This window comes from Bos indicus, chromosome 26, assembly GCF_029378745.1.
Source record: "Bos indicus isolate NIAB-ARS_2022 breed Sahiwal x Tharparkar chromosome 26, NIAB-ARS_B.indTharparkar_mat_pri_1.0, whole genome shotgun sequence".
In the NCBI taxonomy this organism is placed as follows: Eukaryota; Metazoa; Chordata; class Mammalia; order Artiodactyla; family Bovidae; genus Bos; species Bos indicus.
In genome coordinates, this window is record NC_091785.1 from 35,087,740 (window position 1) to 35,111,615 (window position 23,876).

At 36.6% G+C, this 23,876-nt stretch overlaps 1 protein-coding gene across 4 annotated transcripts in view; it reads left to right on the top strand.

Annotated features, from left to right (window-relative positions):
- Positions 1–23,876, top strand: part of ATRNL1 (attractin like 1) — an 808,308-nt gene that overhangs the window by 64,754 nt on the left and 719,678 nt on the right. For all 4 annotated transcript variants that reach the window (XR_011564298.1, XR_011564299.1, XM_070780901.1 and 1 more), the window contains exons 7-8: positions 496–583; positions 4,267–4,522. Coding sequence is in view for 2 of the 4 variants with exons in the window: in XM_070780901.1 (XP_070637002.1) it covers positions 496–583; positions 4,267–4,522 (344 nt within the window). In the remaining 2 variants the exon portion in view is untranslated. The remainder of the gene's footprint in view (positions 1–495; positions 584–4,266; positions 4,523–23,876) is intronic.

The following is a 23,876-nucleotide window of genomic DNA, read 5'->3' on the forward strand; positions in this document are numbered from 1 at the left end:
TAAACGCAGTGGTTAAAGTAGGCTTCATGGGAAAGATGAGAACTGAGCAGACTTGAAGGAGGTCAGACATTAGTGGTGCAGTTATCTGGAGGCAGAGAAAAGAGCCAGACAAAAGCCGTAAGGTAGATGCTGCTTGGAGATTTCAAGAGGCAACAAACAGGCCCATATGACTTTAAAAGTGTAGAAGAGCTCACTGTTGTTTAGGTTAATCAACTGGTTCAAATGATTAAGCTGAACAGAATAATTCCAGTAATAAATAGCCTAGTCAAGTTAATGCATATTACATATTTAGATGATTGAATCCTAATTTAGAGTAGGTATATGTTGAATGAGTCTTTATTAAAAATTTCTAATATGGTATATGAAATTATGAGTTTATTTGTAATTGTTTTTGAATTTAATGAATATTTAAATACAGAGAAAGCATATGCAAATTAAAAAACCTAAAATGAATCTTAGCTTATGAAATTATATTTATTTTCTTCTTGTTTTTAGTTACAATTTAGAAAGCAGTATATGGAATGTAGGAGCTGTATCAAGGGGACCTCTCCAGAGATATGGGCATTCTCTTGCTTTGTATCAGGTATGGATCCTGCTTTAAATTTTAATCTTTTTTTTTTAATTAGCCTTAGAGAAAAAAATACTAAATCTCAGATTTATTTCAAATACTTAATGAAAATAAGAGATAAGATGAATCACAATAACTTGAAATGTCATAGATTTTTTATACTATTTTAGTAAAAAAATAGATTTTAATGCTCTCCTTCATTGAACATGGGGAGAAAAGATTGACTTTTTGTTCATGACTTTATACCTTGTCATCAGATCAATCACTTAAAAAATTTTGATAAAGTACACATACCAAAAGTTTCCCATTTTTCCCATTTTTAACAATACAGTCTATCTAGTGGCATTAAGTGCATTCAAATCATGAATGTCATTTCCATTATTCCATTATTGGCATTTCCATTATTTCCAGACTTTTTTTCATCTTCCAAAACTGAAACTGTACCCATACAGTAACTCCACATTTCCCCCCTTTCCCAGCCCCTGGCAAACCACCCTTCTGCTTTCTGTCTCTGTGAGTTTGACTATTCTAGGTACCTTATGTGAGTGGAATCACACAGTATTTAATGATTAATAAATGACTAGCTTATATAATGACTGGCTTATTTTACTTGGCAGTGAAATTTGGCACTTCACGTGGCACTTATTTCACAATGTCCTCAAGATACATCTGTCTTGTAGCATGTGTCAGAATTTCCTTCTTTTTTTAAAGGCTGAATAATATTCCACTGTATCCATTTTGTTTATCCATTCATCCATCAGTATGTACTTGGGTTGCTTTCCCCTTTCTGGCTAGTATCAATAATGCTACTATGAGCATGAGTATACAACTATCTGTTCAAGTCCCTGATTTCTGTTCTTTTGGATAGGTAGTCAGAAGGGGAGTTCCTAGATTTATTGGTAATTCTATTTTTAATTTTTTTTTTGAAGAACTGCCATATTGTTTTCCTCCATTGAACATGCTATCCTCCATTGAACATGGGGAGAAAAGAAGATTGAGTTTTTGTCCATGACTTTATACCTTGTCATCAGATCAATCACTTAAAAAATTTTGATAAAATAAACATAACAAAGTTTACCATCTTACCTATTTTTAACAATACAGTCCATCTAGTGGCAGTACTTAATTCAAATTGTTATACATTAAAATTTTTGCACAGTCATTTCCATTATTTCCACACCTCTTTTCATCTTGCAAAACTGAAACTCTGACCATTTTATATTCCTACCAACAGTGCACAAGGTTTCCAATTCCTCCATATCCTTGTTAATACTTACTATTTTCTATTTTTCTTTCTTTCTTATTTTTAAATAATAACATTCCTAATGAGTGTAAAGCAGTATCTCATGTAATTTTGATTTGTATTTCCCTAATGATTTATGATGTTGAACATCTTTTCAAGTGCTTATTGGCTATTTGTATGCTTTCTCTGAAGAAACATATATGAAAAGTGTTTTGCCCGTTTTTAAGTTTTGCTCTTTTTTTGGTGTTGAGTTGTAGGAGTTTTTATATATTCTGGATTTTATCTCCTAACTGGATATATGATTTGCATATATTTTCTGTCATTCTGTGGGCTGTCTTTTTACTTTGTTGATAGTGTCCTTTAATGGGCAAGTATTAATTTTGAAATAGTCCAGTTTATCTGTTTTTTTTTCTTTTTTTGCCTGTGCTTTTGGTATCATTTCCAATTTTGTATGAGGGTTCCAATATCTACATATTTTTGCCAACACTAGTTACTGCCTTTTTGATTATAGCCATCCTAATGGATATGAAGTGGTATTTTATGTTTGATTTGCCTTTCACTGTTGACTAACAATGTTAGTAGTCATGTGATTTTTTTGGGGTATTTGTATTTTCTTTGAAGAAATGTCTGTTTAAGTTCTTTCCCCATTTTAAAATTATTGAGGTGTCAGTTCTTTATCTATTCTAGATACAGGTCCCTTATTAGATACGTGATTTGCAAATATTTCTTCCCATTCTGTGAGCTTTTACTTTCTCGGTGGTGTCTTTTGAAGCACAGAAGTTTTTAACTTTGATGAAATCCAGTATATATACTTTTTCTTTTGTTGCTTGTGATTTTGGTGTCATATCTAAGAATATGTTGTCAAACCCAAGGTCATGCATATTTAGCTTGTATCTTCTCTAAATGTTTTATAGCTTTTTGGCTTTTACTTTTAGGTCTTTGATCCATTTTGAGTTGTTTTGTATGTTCTGTGCAGTAAGGATTAGGTTCACCCTTCTGCATGTAACTATCTTTCTTTTCCTAGCATCATTTGTTGAAGAGACTATTCTTTCCTCGTCAAATGGTCTTGGCACTTTTGTCAAATATCAGTTAGCCGTAGGATATGGATTTTTTTCTGGACTCTCAGTTATGTCGATTTATGTGTTTATTTTTTCCAGTAGCTTGCTATCTTGATTACTTTTGCTTTGTAGAAAGTTTTAATGTTGAAAAGTGTTAACCCTCCAATTTTATTTTTCTTTTTCAAGGTTGTTTAAATATTCTGGATCTATTGCAATTCTATATGATTTTTGGAATCAACTTGTCAGCTTCTACAAATCTGGAATTTTAACTGAGATTGCATTGAATTTGTAGATCAGTTTGGAGAGTACTGCAATCTTAACAATATTAAGTCTTCTGATCCAGGAACACAAGATGTCTTTGTATTAATTTAGATCTTTCAACAATTATTTGTAGCTTTTGAAGTATAAATTTGGAGTTTCTTTTGTTAAATTATTCCTAGTTATTTTATTCTTTTTGCTACTTTGTAAATTGAATTGTTTACTTAAGTTTCATTTTTGGATTGTTCACTGAATGTGTGTAGAAATATAAATTGATTTTTTTGTACATTGATTTTCTATTCTGCAGTGTTGCTGAAGTCAATAACTCTAATTCTTTTTTATTTCTTAGGATTCTGTATATACAAATTCCTATAACCTACAAACAGAAATATTTTACTCTTATTTTCCAATCTGAATGCCTTTATTCAGTTTTTGCATATTTGCTCAGGCTAAAAATCTTGAGTACAGTGTTGAATATAAGTGGCAAAAAGCAGGCATCTTTATAACTGACCTTGGTGAAACATCCAGCCTTTTATCGTTAAATACAATATTAACTTTGTGTTTTTCTTAGGTGCTCTTTATTAGGTTGAAGAAATTCTTTTCTCTTTCTAGGTTATTGAAATAATAATGATTTATATATCATTCACTTCAATCACATATGATTTAATGCCGTATGATTTTTATAATTTATAAGTGCTGTAAAGTATCTGCTCATAGCCATGAGAAGTGGTAATAAAAATGTACCCCACATAATATACAGAAATGTGTCTATTTTTCTGGTGAACAATGCTTGATGAAAACGGTGAATGTCTGTACTGCACAGAGCAGTACAAATAGATGGTAGAATTCAAATATAACAACCAGGGACTTAACAACTATGATGCTTAATCAACCATAGAATTTTTAATTAGAGCACCTTAAAGTAACTTTTTGAAGTGTGGCTTTCCCCCCATCTTGTAAGTAAAAGACTTAATCATCATTGCTCATGTGTTCCCATTTGACTTTTTGCACATAAGAACTATGTCTTATGCATGTTGTGAGCAGTTACTAAAATTTAATGTTTAAACATAGTCTTTAATTCATGTATCTTGATAAGATAGAAATATTTGGTGTATTAACATATGTTTTTTAATTTACAGGAAAACATCTTTATGTATGGAGGCAGAATTGAAACAAGTGATGGCAACGTCACAGATGAATTGTGGGTGTTTAACATACACAGTCAGTCGTGGAGCACAAAAACGCCCACCGTGCTTGGACACGGCCAGCAGTACGCTGTGGAGGGACACTCCGCACACATTATGGAGCTGGATAGTAGAGATGTTGTCATGATCATAATATTTGGATATTCTGCAATATATGGTTATACCAGCAGCATTCAGGAATACCATATCTGTGAGTTATTTTGAACATATAGCTATACTCTTTTTTTTTATTGGTTGAGAATATTTTTATCTAATAAAATATTGATTTGGATTTATCAAAATGATTAGTTATTTGAAATTAGAATTACAAGCCAAGAATTAGTATTTTTTTAATATAAACTTTTAAATTTTGTGTTAGATATTACCCTATAATATTTATCTTCTTAGCTAAATGTGTGGAAATGTTACAGTATAGACACATTTTCTAAGGATTGAGAATGTGTATTTTTAAGTATGAGAGGTTCCAATAGATGGCGCTATTTCTTTGGATTTTACTTATGAATTGAGAGCTAAAATTAACCCGTTTATCTTTACTATGCATTCCATGACTTCAGGATTTTTCATTTTTCAGGATTTTGCTCATAATCTTTTTGCAGTATCTCTGTGTATGTATTACTCTTCTGAAGTAAGCTTCGCAAGAATCGTATTTTGGCTTCTATGAAAGATGATATCTGATGTGTGAAGGTGACTGGGACAATCATATATGACTTTCTCTACTATACTCTTAAATATTCTAATTTATTTTCTTGGTACTTTATTTCTTTGAATTCTTTATGACATTTTCAAATAGTTGTAAGCTTTTTTTTTCTTAATTTGTCTACAAATATGTATATACTGTGGTTGCTATTTAGATTCAAGAACATACTTCATTTCTAGTTCTAGCCAGAATTATGAACTCAAGTTTTGGCCCTTTTGTGTATAGATAACTGTATTCAATTATTTAGAGTCCTTGTGCAGTCTCAGTGAGAAGACTCATTTGCAGATCACTATTAGCAGCAACTTGCCTGGAAAATCCCATGGGCTGAGGAGCCTGGTAGGCTGCGGTCCATGGGGTTGCGAAGAGTCTGACACGACTGAGTGACTTCACTTTCACTTTTCACTTTCATGCATTGGAGAAGGAAATGGCAACCCACTCCAGTGTTCTTGCCTGGAGAATCCCAGGGACGGGGGAGCCTGGTGGGCTGCCATCTCTGGGGTCTCACGGAGTCGGACATGACTGAAGCGACTTCGCAGCAGCAGCAGCATTAGCAGCAACAGGAGAGCTTGCATGTGCAGGAAAGGACTCCCTCCTGAATACTCCACTATTTCTCCTGCAGTCCTTTTAAGTGATCTCTTCTTTTTCATCTCAAAGTGCAGCTGGGCTAGAATTGGTATATGTATCCTCTTTACTTCTTATTGCCATTTCCTGATTTTGCTGCATCCTCCCTGAAATCACTCAGCTTTGAATCTTATGGCATCAGACTGTACCACCTGTTACCTCTTCTTACACTCCTCTGTTGTTCCTTTGGTCACTGTGCTTAATTCCTGGAAGAATATAGCTTCTGGCTCACTATCTGTGTCCCGCAGACGTTAGTCAGGTATATTAACATCCAATTAAATACTTCTGGTCTCTCAACTTTTTTGATCTCTCTTCCAAAGATCTTGTCTTCCATCCTGTGGTACCCTTGACTCTGTGTACCTGCAATGAATCCTGTAATTTCCACTTCAGATATCTTAGTCTTCAAGTGCTAATGATGTTTCCAGCTTACTTCTGAAGAGGATCCAGAGTGGTAGTTCTTCATCCTTACCTCAATAGTCCACTGAGCCTCCTGTCAAGTTTTCAGTCTCTCCGCGCCCTCTTTTGTCTGTTTACTTCTCACTTACCAAGTTTTAAGTTCATAATCACCACTGTCTCTTACAGCTCTCCAAGATGGCTGTTTCATATATTTTCCACTCCCTTAAAACTTGTAACAGTTTACGCCTCATCATTACTCTCAGTTGATGACTTTACTTCTTATTTTACTGAGAAAATAGAGGAACTCTAAAGAGACTTAAACTCTAATACTTTGGCTGCCTCATCCGAAGAGTTGACTCACTGGAAAAGACTCTGATGCTGGGAGGGATTGGGGACAGGAGGAGAAGGGGACGACAGAGGATGAGATGGCTGGATGGCATCACTGACTCGATGGACGTGAGTCTGAGTGAACTCTGGGAGTTGGTGATGGACAGGGAGGCCTGGCGTGCTGCGATTCATGGGGTCGCAAAGAGTCGGACACGACTGAGCAACTGAACTGAACTGAACTGAAAGAGACTTCTGGTGAGAGGAACATTTTGGATGTAATGGTTAATAAGAAATGCTACATTAAATAAGCCTGTGTATGTGCATTATTGTCATAAACACTCATGCCCGCAATGAAGCAGATGTGGGTGAGTCATTCTCATTTTTCAAATGGGCCCCAGAGTTGTTTAAGCAAGAGTTACAGATTTTCTGTGTAAAAAAAGTTGCTTTTTAATTTTTGTTTTTATTATAGTGTTCAGGGAATATTTTGGGGATTATTTCTCCTTTTTGTAATTTATTCACATTTTCTTTGGAACCCAGTTTTCATAATTGTTCCATGGAGAGTTGAAAAGGAGGTGAATCCTATTATATCAAGATACGCATAGGTTGTTTTCGTTGTTCAGTCACTCGGTCATGTCCGACTCTTCGCAGCCCCATGGACTGCAGCACACTAGGCTCCCTTGTCTTTCATTATCTCCCAGAGTTTTGCTCAAACTCATGTCCATTGAGTGAATGATGCCTTCCAACCATCTCATCCTCTATCGTCTCCTCCTCCTGCCTTCAATCTTTGCCAGCATCATGGTCTTTTCTAATGAATTGGCTCTTCGCATCAGGTAGCCAAAGTTTTAGAACTTCGGCCTCAGCTTAAGTCCTTCCAATGAATATTCAGGATTGATTTCCTTTAGGATTAACTGGTTCGATCTCCTTGCAGTCCAAAGGGCTCTCAAGAGTCTTCTCCAGCTCCACAGTTCAAAAGCATCAATTCAGCACTCAGCCTTCTTGATGGTCCAACTCTCACATCCATACATGACTACTAGGAAAACCATAACTTTGACTATACATACCTTTGTTGGCAAAGTGATGTCTTTGCTTTTGAATATGCTGTCTAGGTTTGTCAGAACTTTTCTTCCAAGTAGCAAGCATCTTTTAATTTCATGGCTGTAGTCACCATTCAGTTATTCTGGAGCCCAAGGAAAAAAAGTCTGTCTAAAATCTACTTTACTGCTCCTTCTGGTTGGGTCTTCTCTTCCTTACTTATGATTTTTTGATTAACTTGATCTATCATGCTCTGAAAGTTAATGAAAGTAGAAAAATACTAGTTTATTTTTGCTTTTATCTTCTTATATATTCTTGAATTTATGCTTTGTAGAATTTGCTATCATGGATATTCATAACTACTAAATCTTTACTGTGAATTGTGTCTTTTAATAGTACATAAGGTGCTTTGTTTATTTATTGTTTTCTGACCTGATTTCTACCTTGTCTATTATTAATATTATGGCTCTTGAATTTTGGGGGATGGCACGTTGGTCTTTTCTTGGTGTATTTTTGCCCATTCCTTTATTGTTAACCATTAAGAATCACTTTAAATGTATCTCTTGTATACAAGAGAAAGTTGGATTTTGCCTTGTGATCCCATCTGGTTTTTCTACATTTTCTGTGTTTTGTTTGTCTTTTTTAGTTATGGCTCTTCTCATGTTTAGGGAGCGTGGAGCCCATTTTTTTGTGAGAATGAGAGCGGTAATTTTTGAGATCTGCCATTAGGCTTCTCCCATGTTTCTTGTTCCTTATCTTCCTTTCTGCATTCTTGCAGGTTTCTCTACCTGGTTCTCTTAGTTTTATTGGCTTTTTGCACATTCACATCTGATTTGGAGTTGTTGAGTTTATTTTCATTCCTAGTTTCTCTGGAAATTTAATTTTCTTTTTCTTTCACTTCCCCCACTCCATGTTTTCCTTATTTTGTATGTCTTGGGGAGAACAGGAAGATTCAGGATTAAACTGTCATCATGCTTTTGAATTTGAACCATATGTGATGACTTTTGAAGTTTTAAGATGAATACTTAATTAAGTTGACTGTTAACCAGGACTTTTACTCTTTGGTCAACCTCCAGTTTACAGGCTGCTGTTTTCTACTAATTTAATTAATATTGTTTTGTTTTGAACACATGTGACATTATTATAAGTATTTAATGCAAGGGGTCACAATCTTTTCCATAAAGGGACAGATAGTAACCATTTTAAGCTTTGTGGCCCATATGGTCTTTGTCAAAACCAATCAACTCTGCTGTTACAACATGAAAGGATCCATAAACATCAACAGATGGGCTAGGCTTTGTTCTAGACTTAGCCTTGGGTCTTAGCTTGTCTACCCCTTCTCTAGAGAGAGTGTGTGTGGACTTCTAGGGGCCTAGCAACCCAGGTCCAAAGGAAGTTAAAGTTTTGGCCTGTGGGGTTTTTTTTTTTTTTTTCCTGGAGTTTGTTTGCAGGATAAATTTATGCCCCAAAGTGACATGATGTCTAGTCTATAACCAAACTAGTTTTTCCTTCTGTGTAGAGCCCGAACTGAAATAGATTTTTTTTTTTCTGTTTGCCTCTGCAGAACAGATTTTAAAAACTCACCTTTCATTAATAGTTAAGCCCTTTAGGGATCCTGGCTTTATATAGAAGTTCTGTGATGCAATAACTGCATGAGTTTACCTGTGTGTGTGTTAGTCGCTCAGTCGTGTCTGACTTTCTGTGACCCCATGGGCTATAGCCTACCAGGCTCCTCTGTCTATGGGATTTCACAGGCAAGAATACTGGAGTGTGTTGCCATTTCCTTCTCCAGGGTGAGTTTACCTGTAGTATTGGCTATTAAAACCAAATTCTGTAGGCCACCTGATTGGTACGTGCCTTCCCTACCCCATCTGCCATCTGAATATAGTTTACAGTTCACAAAATGCATCTTACTTTTTACATATTTCCCTTTATTGAAGGATAGGCCTGAGACATGGTGGTGGCTATACTTCCAGAGAAGTTGGGAAGGCACAACTAGTTTGTTCTAATCTCAAATGTTAACATAGATTGTTATTTGTTTTTATTTGAAATAATTTGATTATAGGATGCCAGTTGTAGTTCTGGTAAATTTAAAAGTATTGAGGGGTTTTTATTTGGCTTATCCTATAATCAGAATATTATTTCTGTCAATGAGTAAATTTATCAAAAGGATAAATTTTTGGTTTGATTTTTGTCCTATTATTTGTATTATTTGTCAGGCACCTTTATGAATGTAGTATAAGATAGAAATGGGAAGAATACATGATTTATGAGTTTTATAAGGATAGTAAGTGAATTATGAGTAGTTTCAAAATTCTGTAAATTACTTAGGTACAAAGTAAAATTCAAGTTTTCTAAAATTATATCTTAATAATAAAATTATCATATTAATATTACTTTACTCCTAAAGCATTTTGAATTTGTAGCTTATTGTTAAAGGATGTGATGTCAAAAAAATAATCTGTAAGTACTTCCACTTTTAAAAGTGCTTAGAAAAGAATACAAAACAACATGTGTATATAGTTTAAAGACCGTCAGAATAGCTAAGTTGTGTATACCATAGACAAGTTCTACTTCAGGTAATGATACAAAGGTAAGTAAGGCTGCTCTGAACATAAGTAATGAGATAATTATCTTAGTTATAAGTGAATGCTTATCTCTATGAAAGTGAAAGTGAAGTTGCTCAGTCGTGTCTGACTCTTCAGGACCCCATGGACCGAAGCCTACCAGGCTCCGGGTCCATGGGATTTTCTAGGCAAGAATACTGGAGTGGGCTGCCATTTCCTTCTCCAGGGATCTTCCCAACCCAGGGATCGAATCTGGGTCTCCTGCATTGCGGACAGACGCTTTACCGTCTGAGCCACTAGGGAAGCCTCTATGCTGCTGCTGCTAAGTCACCTCAGTCATGTCTGACTCTGTGTGACCCCATAGACGGCAGCCCACCAGGCTCCCCTGTCCCTGGGATTCTCCAGGCAAGAACACTGGAGTGGGCTGCCATGTCCCTCTCCAATGCATGAAAGTGAAAAGTTAAAGTAAAGTCGCTCAGTCGTGTACGACTCTTAGCGGCCCCATGGACTGCAGCCTACCAGGCTCCTCCGTCCATGGGATTTTCCAGGCAAGAGTACTGGAGTGGGGTGCCATAGGCAGAGTTAAAAACATTTCTCCTTTGTTCTTAGTGGTAATTCCTACACTGTGATATGACTTAGGCTCTCTTTTCTTGGCTATTTTTAATGGCATTAACTACCCAAATGTAGATTGGATTTACTTTGATTATCCTTACTTTTTTAAAGCTTCTAGATAACTAAGAAAAGAGTGTTTTTTAAAAAAATTAAATAGGGGCTATGTCTTCAGCCAGCATTGCAGTGAGGGTAGCTGAAAAGAAAGCTGAAGTTATAGCATAGTCATCCACGCAAACAGGACATTTTACTAGGTAAAACTTTACTCTGAAATATACTCAAAGGATATTGGTCTTAACCATTATGTAGAAATTTTTTAAAAAGACCAAAAACTTTCAATTAGCATACTCCAAGTGACCACTTACTCAATTTCTAATAATATTGCAGATAATTCTGAAGTATCTCTGGCTCTGTGATTAGTACTATGTATCTTCTCTGAGATTTTTGTAATATGATTTAGAACAAAGGAACTATCTGGTTACCTTACCTCTAATTATCTTAATTTGAACATTATACATTGACCTTTGAAAAATATCTGAGATACTGCAGAATATTTTTTAGTTCGTGAGACTGTAGTTAAAAGTCTGAGGTACAGTCATTGGTATTTATGAGTTTTAGAGTATCTGTTCTGCCAGACTGCCTTCAAATATTGTGTCAGCTTTGTAGCTTATTGAAGCTCAGTTTTGGTTCCACAGATATGCAGTAAGGCTTCTCAGCAAGGATACATCAGGTGTTTTTCCTTTTCTTTATAGAACTTATTTCTAACAGGAAGATACAGACAGTAAAAAATAAACATAATAGGTATGCTTATATATGACTTTTTTGTTGTTGTTTAGTTGCTAAGTCATGTCCAACTCTTTTGCGACCCCATGGACTGTAGCCCACCAGGCTCCTCAGTCCATGGAATTTCCCAGACAAGAATACTAGAATGGGTTGCCATTTCCTTCTCCAGGGGGTCTTCCTGACCCAGGGATTGAACCGCGTCTCTTACATCTTCTGCAGTTGGCAGGCAGGTTTTTTAACCACTGAACCACCAGGGTAGCCCCATATGATGTATTACAAGGTAGTAATTTTTAGACTTTGGATGTAGAGTCTGAGGAAAAATGACGAGTCAAGAATGATTCCAGAGTTTTTGGCATGAGCCACTGGAAACGTGAAGTTGCCATTGACTGACATGTAGAAGTCTCTGAAGCAGGTTTGAGGTGAAGGTGGTTTGAAGGTCAGGAGTTCAGTTTGGACACGTTTTATGTGAGATATGGTAGACGTTAAAGTGAAATCGTCAAGTAGGCAGTTGGCTGTTTGGATCTGGAGTTCTAGAGAGAGATCTGGGCTGGATATGTAAATTTAAGAGCTCTTGGCATTTGAATGGCATTTAAAACTATGAGACTGGATCAGATCACTAAGGCGGTGGGTATAGATAGAAAGGACTGAGCCTTAGGTTGTTCCAGTAATAAGAGGTAAGGGAGAAGAAGGAAATAAGCAAGAAAGAGTACAGTGAACTAGACGCTAAGTGATGAAAGATTATTAAACAGAAGAGTAATCAACTGTACCAAATGCTGCTCTGCTGATGGGTCAAGTTTTTAGAATAATTACTAAGGCCTGACCAGTAAATTTAGCACTGTGCAGATCTTTGGTGATCTTGACAAGAGCAGTTTTCGTGTAGTGTTGGGGTTAAAAGCCTGGCTGGATTGGATTTAAGACCAAGTGAGAGGAGTGGAATCTGATAGTGGGCAAAGCCAGCTCTTTCAAGGAAATTTGCTTGTGAAGAAGAGCAAAGAAATTTAGCGGCAGGAAATGTAAGATGCTTTAAAAACTGGGTTTTCACAGAAGCAGACCATGAAACAAGAATTCAGGTGAATTTTACTTCACTTGAAAGTGCAGGTGTCACTCTTAAGGGATTTGAGAAGTGATGCAGGTGTGAGAAGGCCACCATTAAAGGGTCTGTTAGTAGGGCATGTGCCAGTGGTGATGGAGCTTAGTTGTCCAGGCTTTAACTCAGCACATACTGTTTCAGTTCTGTGGGCTGTCTCTATAAAGTCAATCGATTCTTTAGCCGAGGATTTGTTTCATCGAGTGTGGCTTGATTTATATTAAAATGTGTGCAGATAACATAACAATATAACAACAGAATACTTAGTACGGTAATAGCTTGTGTGGAGCACACGTGAATAGATCTGGTGGAGAAATTTTTTATCAGGTACCCTAGAGTACAACTTCTAAAATTATTTGGTTATCAAGGGGTTGGGAGTGACAGTAACCAACAAGCTTCATGCAAAAAATTATTAGAAATTAACAGGAGTATGTATAATGGGAAAATTAGCTTGCAGTAAATACTCCATAAACTTTGGTTTAAGTAACAAAGTGGAGGTGGCCTTTATAATTGTGTAATGATGAAAGACTCTCTGTGTTCCACAGATGTACTTCTGCCTTTTTCATTTTCTGGAAATGGTTTAATTATCCTCTAAATTCCTGCATCTCTTTGTTTATAAATGAATATGACACATATACTGCTTTTTCTTAAAAGGTATTCTTGGTATATTTATATTTTTTTTCTAAGTTAATTTTGGAGCAGAATCTGCTATATATCTCTTTGTATATGTACTTGTAGTAAAGTGCAGTGTTTTCAGCAATATTCCTTAAAAGTGAATCTATTCTTTTCCTGAATGTTTTTAAAAAGTGTATTAGCCAAATTATTTCGATTATGAACTGTGCACTTTATTCTTTTTTCATGGTGATTCGTATGGTACTGGATTTGATGATCTCCATTTGTCTCTCCAGATCTACCCTCATCATTGCATTCTGCTCCCATGCCCTCCAGCTTTCACTTGGAATCAGAAGGTGGGAGATGGGTGAGGTTAAGGTGTTTTTCTCCTCTTGCTCCCTCCCTGCTGGATCTTCTTGGTTTAATTGTGTTGTCCTGCTGAAGCCTGCACTGTGAGGAATTCTTCCCCATAGCAGTTGCTCTTTTGAGTTCTAGAAATGTTCTTCCTCTTGCTTTTTTCATGCGACAGGTTAGTAAAGGCTTGCTGCTATCATAGTCCCAGGATTCTGTAGGGCTTCCCTGGTGGCTCAGACAGGGTCAGGAAGATCCTCTGGAGAAGGGAATGGCTACCCACTCCCATATTCTTGCCTAGAGAATCCCATGGACAGAGGAGCCTGGTGGGCTACAGTCTACGGGGCCACAAAGAATTAGACACGACTGAGCGACGAACTCTTTCACTTTCACATACTTCTGTAAATAGTCTTTTTATTAGACTCTGTGTGTATGTGTGAACACGCATGCACGCTCAGTCTCTTCAATCATGTCCAACTCTGTGACCCTGTGGACTATTGTCCACCAGGCTCCTGTGTCCCTGGGATTCTCCAGGCAAGAATACTGGAGTGGGATGCCATGCCCTCCTCCAGGGGATCTTCCCAACCCAGGGATTGAACTCACGATTCCTGTGTCTCCTGCCTTGCAGGTGGACTCTTTACTACTGAGCCTCTGGGGAAGCCCTGTTAGACTCTTCGCAGTTAGTCATCTTCAGCATGTTGTGTTTCCTGTCCAGGTGCTGACTGCCTGCACCTACTATTCATTCTTAGAGATTCAAATAATAACTTTTAACCTAAATGGGACTTGGTGTGTACTGAGGTATTAGGATCTTGGAAGTTGGGAGAATGAAGTGTTTTGTGAGAGGACTTCACACTTGATTAATGGAGAAAAATGTCAGAAGAAATACAAACTTTTGAAATAGGGTGGAGCTAGGTCCTTTAGTCCATTTGTACTACTACTGTTCTTGAATTTTTAAATTTTAATGTGGTTATCTGTAGCATTTTAGTTTCTCTTAATGTTAAAGATTGATATATTTGCTTAACATTTTTTAAGAGCATTAACTATTCTGACTTTTTAAATAAGCAGCATTTTTAGCTGTCAATTTATTACTTTCTAATTACTGAAAAACAAACATTTGTTGAATATTCTAAGTTTTCTTCTTATAATTATGTTTACTCTAACTCAACTTTATTTCGTTATTATGTCATCAAAAATAGAAGTAGTCATGTTTTACTAGAAAAATCACCCCCAAAAGTACATACCTGATAAGAGGATATTTATTTTTTTAAAAATAACAATTTGTAGTGTTCTTTTAAGTTTTCTCTTTATAATTGTTCATGTTCATAATTTTTTATTTAAAAAAAAGTTTTCTGCTTTCCATTAGTATGAAATCCAGAATTTCTTAAAATGCACTATTTTTTTTCCTTAAAAGGAAAAGAGCTTTATCACATAGACATGTATGCTTATATGGGATATTATTTGGCTTACTTATATTTTAATTTTTATAAAGCAGAAATAATATTTTATGCAGTTTTCTGTGGTTTTATTTTATTTCTTTCATCACTGTATTACCAGGATTAATTCATATTGTTTTGTATTCCGATAGTTAACTTTTCTGATGTATTTCATTGTCTGACTCTTCTGTGATTTGCCTATCCATTTTCCTGTTTATAAGCTTTCAGATTGGGTATCCAGTAAAATTTACCCATAGAAGCAATTTTGAGACATTTTGGTAAAAATAATATATTTTTAAAGATAAAGAAAATTCCTAGACTCTTTAGGCAGAAAGATGAACTATCTTACAAGAGCAAGAGATTAGATTAACAGCTTGAAACTCATGGCAGCCATGGAACAAATATTTCAAGAAACTTAAAGAAAGAAAATATAAGCTAAATGTTTTTCAGTTCAGTTCAGTTCAGTCACTCAGTCATGTCCAACTCTGCAACCCCATGGACTGCAGCACGCCAGGCCTCTCTGTCCATCACCAACTCCTACCTGCTGTTGCTGCTAAATCGCTTCAGTCATGTCCAACTCTGTGTGACCCCATAGACAGCAACCCACGAGACTCCCCCATCCCTGGGATTCTCCAGGCAAGAACACTGGAATGGGTTGCCATTTCCTTCTCCAATGCATGAAAGTGAAAAGTGAAAGTGAAGACGTTCAGTTGTGTCCGACTCTTAGCGATGCCAGGGACCGCAGCCTACCAGGCTCTGCTGTCCTTGGGATTTTCCAGGCAAGAGTACTGGAGTGCGTACCATTGTCTTCTCCCACCAACTCCCAGAGTTTACTCAAACTCATGTTCATTGAGTCAGTGATGCTATCCAGCCATCTCATCCTCTGTCATCCCCTTTTCCTCCTTCCTTCAATCTTTCCCAGTATCAGGGTCTTTTCCAGTGAGTCAGTTCTTTGTATCAGGTGGCCAAAGTATTGGAGTTTAAGCTTTAGCATCAGTCCTTCCAATGAATATTCAGGACTGCTCTCCTTTAGGATGGACTGGTTGGATCTCCTTGCAGTCTAAGGGACTCTCAAGAGTCTTCTCTAACACCACAGTTCAAAAACATCAATTCTTTGGCATTCAGCTTTCTTTATAGTCCAGCTCTCACATCCATACATGACTACTGGAAAAACCATAGCCTTGACTAGGTGGACCTTTGTTAACAAAGTAATGTCTTTGCTTTTTAATATGCTGTGTCAGTTCAGTTCAGTCACTCAGTCGTGTCCTACTCTTTGCGACCCCATGAACTGCAGCAGGCCAGGCCTCCCTGTCCATCACCAACTCCCGGAGTCCACTCAAACCCATGTCCATCGAGTTGGTGATGCCATCCAACCACCTCATCCTCTGTCATCCCCTTCTCCTCCTGCCCTCAGTCTTTCCCAGCATCAGGGTCTTTTCAAGTGAGTCATCAGCTCTTTGCATCAGGTGGCCAAAGTATTGGAGTTTCAGCTTTAGCATTAGTCCTTCCAATGAACTCCCAGGACTCATCTCCTTTAGGATGGACTGGTTGGATCTCCTTGCAGTCCAAGGGACTCTCAGGAGTCTTCTCCAACACCACAGTTCAAAAGCATCAATTCTTTGGCACTCAGCTTTCTTTATAATCCAACTCTCACATCCATACATGACCACTGGAAAAACCATAGCCTTGACTAGATGGACTTTTGTTGGCAAAGTAATGTCTCTGCTTTTTATATGCTGTCTAGGTTGGTCATAACTTTCCTTCCAAGGAGTAAGCGTCTTTTAATTTCATGGCTGCAATCACCATCTGCAGTGATTTAAAATAAAGTCTGTCACTGTTTCCACTGTTTCCCCATCTATTTGCCACGAAGTGATGGGACCAAATGCCATGATCTTAGTTTTCTGAATGTTGAGTTTTAAAGGTTTTTATATTTTGCCAAATAATTTTTCATGTGTCAAACCTATAGAAAAAACATTTTGAACATGGCCAAACTCAGATAATTCTGTACATGTGGACCATTACCATTTTTATTAAAATAGAAATTTTGGATTTTTTTTTTTTTAAAGGTCTAGCTACTAAGTAGTTTAGGCTGGGTAGGCCATAGTCTATATTGTCACCACTCAATTCATCCTAGAGAATAAGCTCCATCTAATGAAGTGGTAATATATTTATGATATTGCATTTTTTTGTATCGATATTAAATTTATCAGTCAGAATTATACACATGCATATATAACTTTTACTGATACCTATATAAATGTTATATATATATATGAAAGATATATATATTTATTTAGGTACCATATATATTTATATAGGTATCAGTAAAATTTATATGTGTGTATAGTTTTTACTGATATTTAATGAGGAGGTGAATGGGAACACTTCATATGAAAAACTGATAGAGAACATTTCATGTATTTAATTTTAGAGCTGAGTAAAACAAGAGTGGTGGGGATGTCAGTAGATGAATAGTATGCAAATGTTACTATGTTCTAAGTAGAAAGGATACAACTAAAAGTGAGAGGAGAAGAAAGAGAAAGGGGAAGCAGAAAAAGAACCTGGACTGTTGCGTAGATAATAGATAGGATACTGTTTAATGCTTGGTATACTGTATGGGTCAGTTGGACCCAGTTTTAGTTTTTCAGTTTCTTTTTTGAGCAGACCTAACTATCTATGGGGAGAAGGGCATGGCAACCCACTCCAGTATTCTTGCCTGGAGAATCCTAGGGAGAAGCCTGGCAGGCTCCTCCAGTCCATTGGGTCACAAAGAGTCGGACACGACTGAGCGACTTTCACTTCACTTCACTTCAACTATCTATGATGGGACTTCCCTCGTAGCTCAGTTGGTAAAGAGTTTGTCTGCAATGCAGGAGACCTGGTTTCGGTTCCTGGGTTGGGAAGATTGCCTGGAGAAGGAAATGGCAACCTACTCTGGTATTCTTGCCTGGAGAATCCCATGGACAGAGGAGCCTGGTGGGCTACAGTCTATGGGGCCGCAAGAGTCGGACATGACTGAGTGATTAAGCATACACACAATTATCTATGAAGTTGTCTCAAAAATTTCATTCTTTCTTAGAAGGCTTCCAAAGAACAAAGAGAACTTTCACTTATTTTAAAATATGAAATAAAATATTCTGTATGTAATTACCTAGATGGATCTGTTGGACCCTTCTACAAATCTAAGATACATTGTGGGATCTTGGTGTTCTTTTTTTTTCCTATATTTTGAAATATTTTGTTACTTTATCCTAGGAATTCATTGCCCATCAGTTATTCCCAACTGTGCTAAAAATTAAATTACCGAGAAAAGAAGTTGTTTAGAAGGATTATGCTACAGTGAAATATGTTGTCATCTTTCTGTTTTCTTATGGTAGTGCCCAAATTATTTTATCACATTTAAAGGAAGCATAAGAGAAGACTGGAAGCATCATCATAGTAGCCTGTTTTTAGCTTTTATTGAACACAGTTGAGAATGTAGGTTTTTTCATTTATGCCTATAATGATAATGGAATAGATGGATCATCTACTTTAGATCTCAGACTATGACTCTTCACTTAATGACTCTTCATATATGACTCATATATGACTGTTCATACCCTAAATAATTTTTTCAGGCTCAAAGATTGATGAGTGAGCAATATATTTTAATCTTTTAGTATATTTATGCCCCAACATTTATTTGATATTGGCTTCCCTGATGGCTCAGTTGGTAAAGAATCTGCCTGCAGTGCAGGAGACCCTGTTTCGATTCCTGAGTCGGGAAGATCCCCTGGAAAAGGGATTGGCTACCCACTCCAGTATTCTTGGGCTTCCCTGGTGACTCAGCTGGTAAAGAATCCACCTGCAATGTGGGAGACCTGGGTTTGATCCCCAGGTTGGGAAGATCCCTTGGAGAAGGGAAAGGCTACCCACTCCAGTATTCTGGCCTGGAGAATTCCATGGATTGTATAGTCCATGGGGTCGCAAAGAGTCAGACACGACTGAGCAACTTTCACTTTCACTTCCCTGATGGCTCAGAAGGTAAAGAATATGCCTTCAATGCAGGAGACCTAGGTTCAATCCCTGGTCAAGAAGATCCCCTGGAGAAGGGAATTGCTACCCACTCTAGAATTCTTGTCAGGAGAATTCCATGGACAGAGGAAACTGGTGGGCTATAGTGCATGGAGTTGCAAAGAGTGAGATGATTGAGCAACTCACAGTTTCACTTTTTTTTTTTTTTGCTATATTTAAATTCTTATTGATATTTTCAAGAAGTAGTTTTTCACTATCCTCTTAGTTTTCTATAATTATTTTTAATATGACTTGATAACATAAAATAAGTAAAAGGAATTATTGAACCAAGATAGTAAATGTTGATTACTGTTGTTCCTGGGATACTTAGGATTAAAACTGAGATACAAATGTTAAAAGTTAAGTAGGAAAGGAGAGGATTAAGGCCACTGTGAAGGTATTAAATAGAGGAAACCACTAGAGCAAAAACAGAAATTTTCTTAAATACCAATAAAAGAAGATATCAGATAGAAAAAAAACCTCAGAAAAACTCATCCTAAATCACACAGTAATTATAAATTAGTATGGCAGAGTTGAGATCCAACATAATATTATCAATAAACATGGATGAGATTAAGTTGCCTGTTCAAAGAAAACATATTCACATTGGTTCATAAAACAAAATTCAACTCTATGCTGGTCATGGAAAATGCCCTTGAAACATGTTGATTCAGAAAGACTAAAATGAAGAGACAAAGGAAGGTTTACTAGGAAAAGTGGATACAGTGAGAAAGAGGGGCTGTGATCCTCAATCAGAGAAAGTAGAATTCAGATCACCAAAACATTACATAAGAACACCTTAAGATAAAAAACCCACAATTCACCATAATGATATGATATATGAGAAGAATATAAGTGCGCCAAATAACCCAGCAAGCACCTATACAAAACTGAAATTACAGGTGATGTAGAAATAGATGGCATCACTGTCATTAGCAAACAAGTCAAGCATTACTTTCAGTACTTGAGGACAAAAAAATACACACACAGATACACACACACATAAATGTCAAACAATACAGCCTGATTACAGACAATGTTATCTGTCCAACTAAACGTAGAAAACTCGCAAAAAGTGAGTTGACCATATACTAGGGTATAAAGAAAACAGTAATTTCCAAAAGGTGCAGATATTGAAATTAAATACCTGCATGTTAAATAAAGCCTTCTGGTTGGATGAAAGAAGAAATAAATGCAAACTTAAATTATAAAATTGCCGAAAAATAATGACAGTAAAAGCAACATGTATAATAATCTGTGAGATACTTTTAAAAGCAGTCATCAGAGGAATATTTTTAGCATTGATCAACTATATTAGTATGAATGAAAATAAATGAACCATATCCCCATTTTTGTGATATCTGAGACCTCGGCTGGGTGGACCCACACAGCTGGGGTGACTTGACTGGGGGCGGTGCTGGTATCATCTGTAGCGTTTTCACTCATGTATATTGTGCTGCAGTTGAGATGACTGAAAGCTAAACTCAAATGGGACAGTTTTTAGGTAACTTACACAGTCTACATATAGTTTGGACTTCTCAGCATGCCAGCTGAGTTTGAAAAGAAGTATCCTGAGAGGGAACATCAGAAGATCAAGCATCCACAAAAATCAGGCAGAAGCTGCATATCTTTTATAGCAGAGCCTTAGAAGTCCCATAGCATCACGGTCCATATTCTCTCAAGTGAAATAGTCATAAGACTCTTTTGATTCAGAGGGAGGGCTCATAGATTCTCCTTCTTAGTGGTAAGTGTTGAAGAGAATTTGGGCTGTGTTTTAAAATCACTTGAATCTCCAATAGAAATACATATCAATTTCATTCCAAGGAATTTATCCTGCAGATACTTTGTTTTTTTTTGAATGTACAAGGTTATTCACTGTAACATTATTTGGAAACTCCTTCAGTGATAAAACTAAGAAAGTGATGGATAAGATAGTACATCCACATTAGTGGTCATGCACTTGTAGAAAATAATGATGAACTCTCTGAAATCAAATGGAGTGATTTACAGCATATATTGTCACCAAGTATATAATATACATAATGTACTACATTTTGTGTATTAGTGAAGAAAGGGAAATCAGAAAACATACTTATGCCTGTTGATATGAGCAAAGAACACCAGAAGGATAGACCAGAAAACAGTGATGTTGATTACTTACAAGGGGCAGCAGAGAATGCTGTGGAAAGGATAGGAAATGAAAATTTATTTCCCTTAATTCGTATTTTTTAGAAAACAGTTTGGATTTTTAAAAGCATATTGCCATTAGAAACATATATGGTCTATATATAAAAATTAAGTAAACAAGGAAAAGAAGAAAAGAAAACAAAACTCTACAGTAATGCAAACTGAAACAAATGAGCCCAGCTTCATTTCAAATGAATAGTGTAGTTAAACGCTGAAAGCGGAGAAAGGAACTAATCCAAGGCTTTTTACAATGACATTTGTTTGCCTTTAGAATATGTGTGAATGTGAGGAAGAACTACTAACGGATCTTGCAGGTTTGTTTTTTGAAGGATTTGGTAAAGCAGTTCTAAAATTATTTCAGATGCATGGTTAGATTGAAAGAATGAGTACATGTGTTGATATTATTGGGAGCTAGAGTTCCTGATATGGAAGACAGGAGATACAAATAAGAAATGAGGAAGGCAAGGAAGGATACTGCCAAGATGGTTTGGAATTGGAGGTATCAGCGTGAGATTTAGATTAGAAGGTAGATAGTTATAGATACTTATTAATTCTTCAGAAAGGGTCTAGATGTGAAGACACCCCAGTAATCATGAACACATTGGTCAACCTTATTCCCAGATAGAGTTTTTAATAACATTTTTACCAAAAGAAGCAGGGCTCTTTGGAGAATTGGCTGATTTTAGGGCTGTGGTGGGGAAATATAAAGATAAGCCTGGTATGTCTTGTTATGTTAAATAAAGAAAATATGTCAAAAGAACATAGAGGTCAGCTTGAAGGGGTTCCTTTGGTATATCTGGGATAATTTGAGCATCAGAAAGAAAAATGAAAGTGAAAGTCACTCAGTTCTGTCTGATTCTTTGCAACTCCATGGACTGTAGAGTCCATGGAATTCTCCAGGCCAGAATACTGGAGTGGGTAGCCATTCCCTTCTCCAGGGGGAACTTCCAATCCAGGGATCGAACCCAGGACTCCTACATTGCAGGTGGATTCTTTACCAGCTGAGCCACCAGGGAAGCCCAAGAATACTGGAGTGGGTGGCCTATCCCTTCTCTGGTGGATCTTCCCGATCCAGGAATTGAACGAGGGGTTTCCTGCATTGCAGGTGGATTCTTTACCAGCTGAGCTACTAGGGAAGCCCATCAGAATAATTTAGAGTAACTAGAATAATTTATGAACCACTGAAAACACAGGAATTCATGAACCTACACAAACTGACAGATACAAATAGAGGAGAAGGGATGCCTCTTTCCTACACGGAATGCTGACTGACATTGCTAAAGTTGAAAAATCTTTTTTTTTTTTGTGACAATCATGGTGAAAATGTATTTAGGAAAGAATCAGCAATGGAATTCCAAATCTGTGGGGGTGGGAACAAATTTTTAATGTGCGTGATATTTAGATGTCTTTCCCACAGATTGTTCATTGGGTTCGGGGGAAAAATAGTAACTATGTACTGTAAAAATCCATTAGAACCTTGTCAGGCGATGAAAATTAACATTACAAACCATGGGAAATTGGACATTATGTGCCTCTGGATATGGTACCTGCTAAAAGAAACATTACTTAGAGCTGAGTTCTGTAAACTTTTTCTGTAAAAACTTACATAGTAAATATTTTAGGCTTTGTTGATCATACAGTCTCTGATTTACTCAATTCTTCCATTGAAGTTTGAAAGCAAGCCATGGATAGTATGTAAATGAATGGATATATCGGTGTGCCAGTACATTTTGTTTATGAAAATGAGTGGCCGGCTAGATTTGGCCCATGGAACATAGGTTGCTGACCTTTGGCTTACAGTATTCTAAGAATTAATACCTGAATTCGATCATGAGGCCATATTGTATAATCTTCAAATGAGGAAAGCTATTCCTCAAGAGTGTCAATGTCATGAGAGAGAAGATAAGGCTGGAAATTGTTCCAGATTAAAGAAGGCTAAAGAAACATGACAATTGAATGCAGTTAAGTGATAAAAGACTGAATTGTACACTGGAAGAACTTGAATTCATAGATTGAAATATATGTGTTTTATTAAACAGTATATAAATGTTAACCTCCTTTATGTGGATAACTATAATATTGTTTTGTAAAAAAAAAGTTTTCATTCTTAAGATATACACCAAATATTTAAGTGTAATAGGAATGATCATGCCTGCTTTTGTGTGTGTGTGTGTGTGTGTGTGTGTATGTGAGTATGTCTACACCCTTGCACACATGCGTGCTCACATGTTCGTGTGAGAGATGGAGAGAGGGAACTAACGATAAAACAAATGGGCAGAATATTAGCCATTAGTGAATCTGAGTAATGAGTATATGAAATTCCTTTGACTATTCTTACAACTTGTTTGTATCTTTGAAATTGTATCTAAATGAAGTGCTGAAATAGATGAGAGGAAATAGACTCTTTTTACATTTGGGTTACATAGGATACATACTTGAACTTGTGAACTTGCTCTGGCAGTGAGGGGAATGTCAGTTTGTCCTTTTTGCTGCACTTAGAATTACAGGAATTTTAGAGAATCTATAAATCTTGAAGGGGAATTATGTGCGTGGTTTTACTCAGTTGGGTCATAAAGCTCTTCTGGGTTAGTCCTGAGAGAAATTTATTTCATTTTAGGTTAGCAGTACATTATACACTTTCTAAGACTCTCAATGTGAGTCTCAACGTTAGTATAATATTAATGTTTTGCTGTGCTATATTACATGCCATGAGGATTTGGAGATATAGTTGGGAAGCCATTATTAATGTCATTTTACTTTGCATTTTTTCTTTTGATTTAAAAACCATT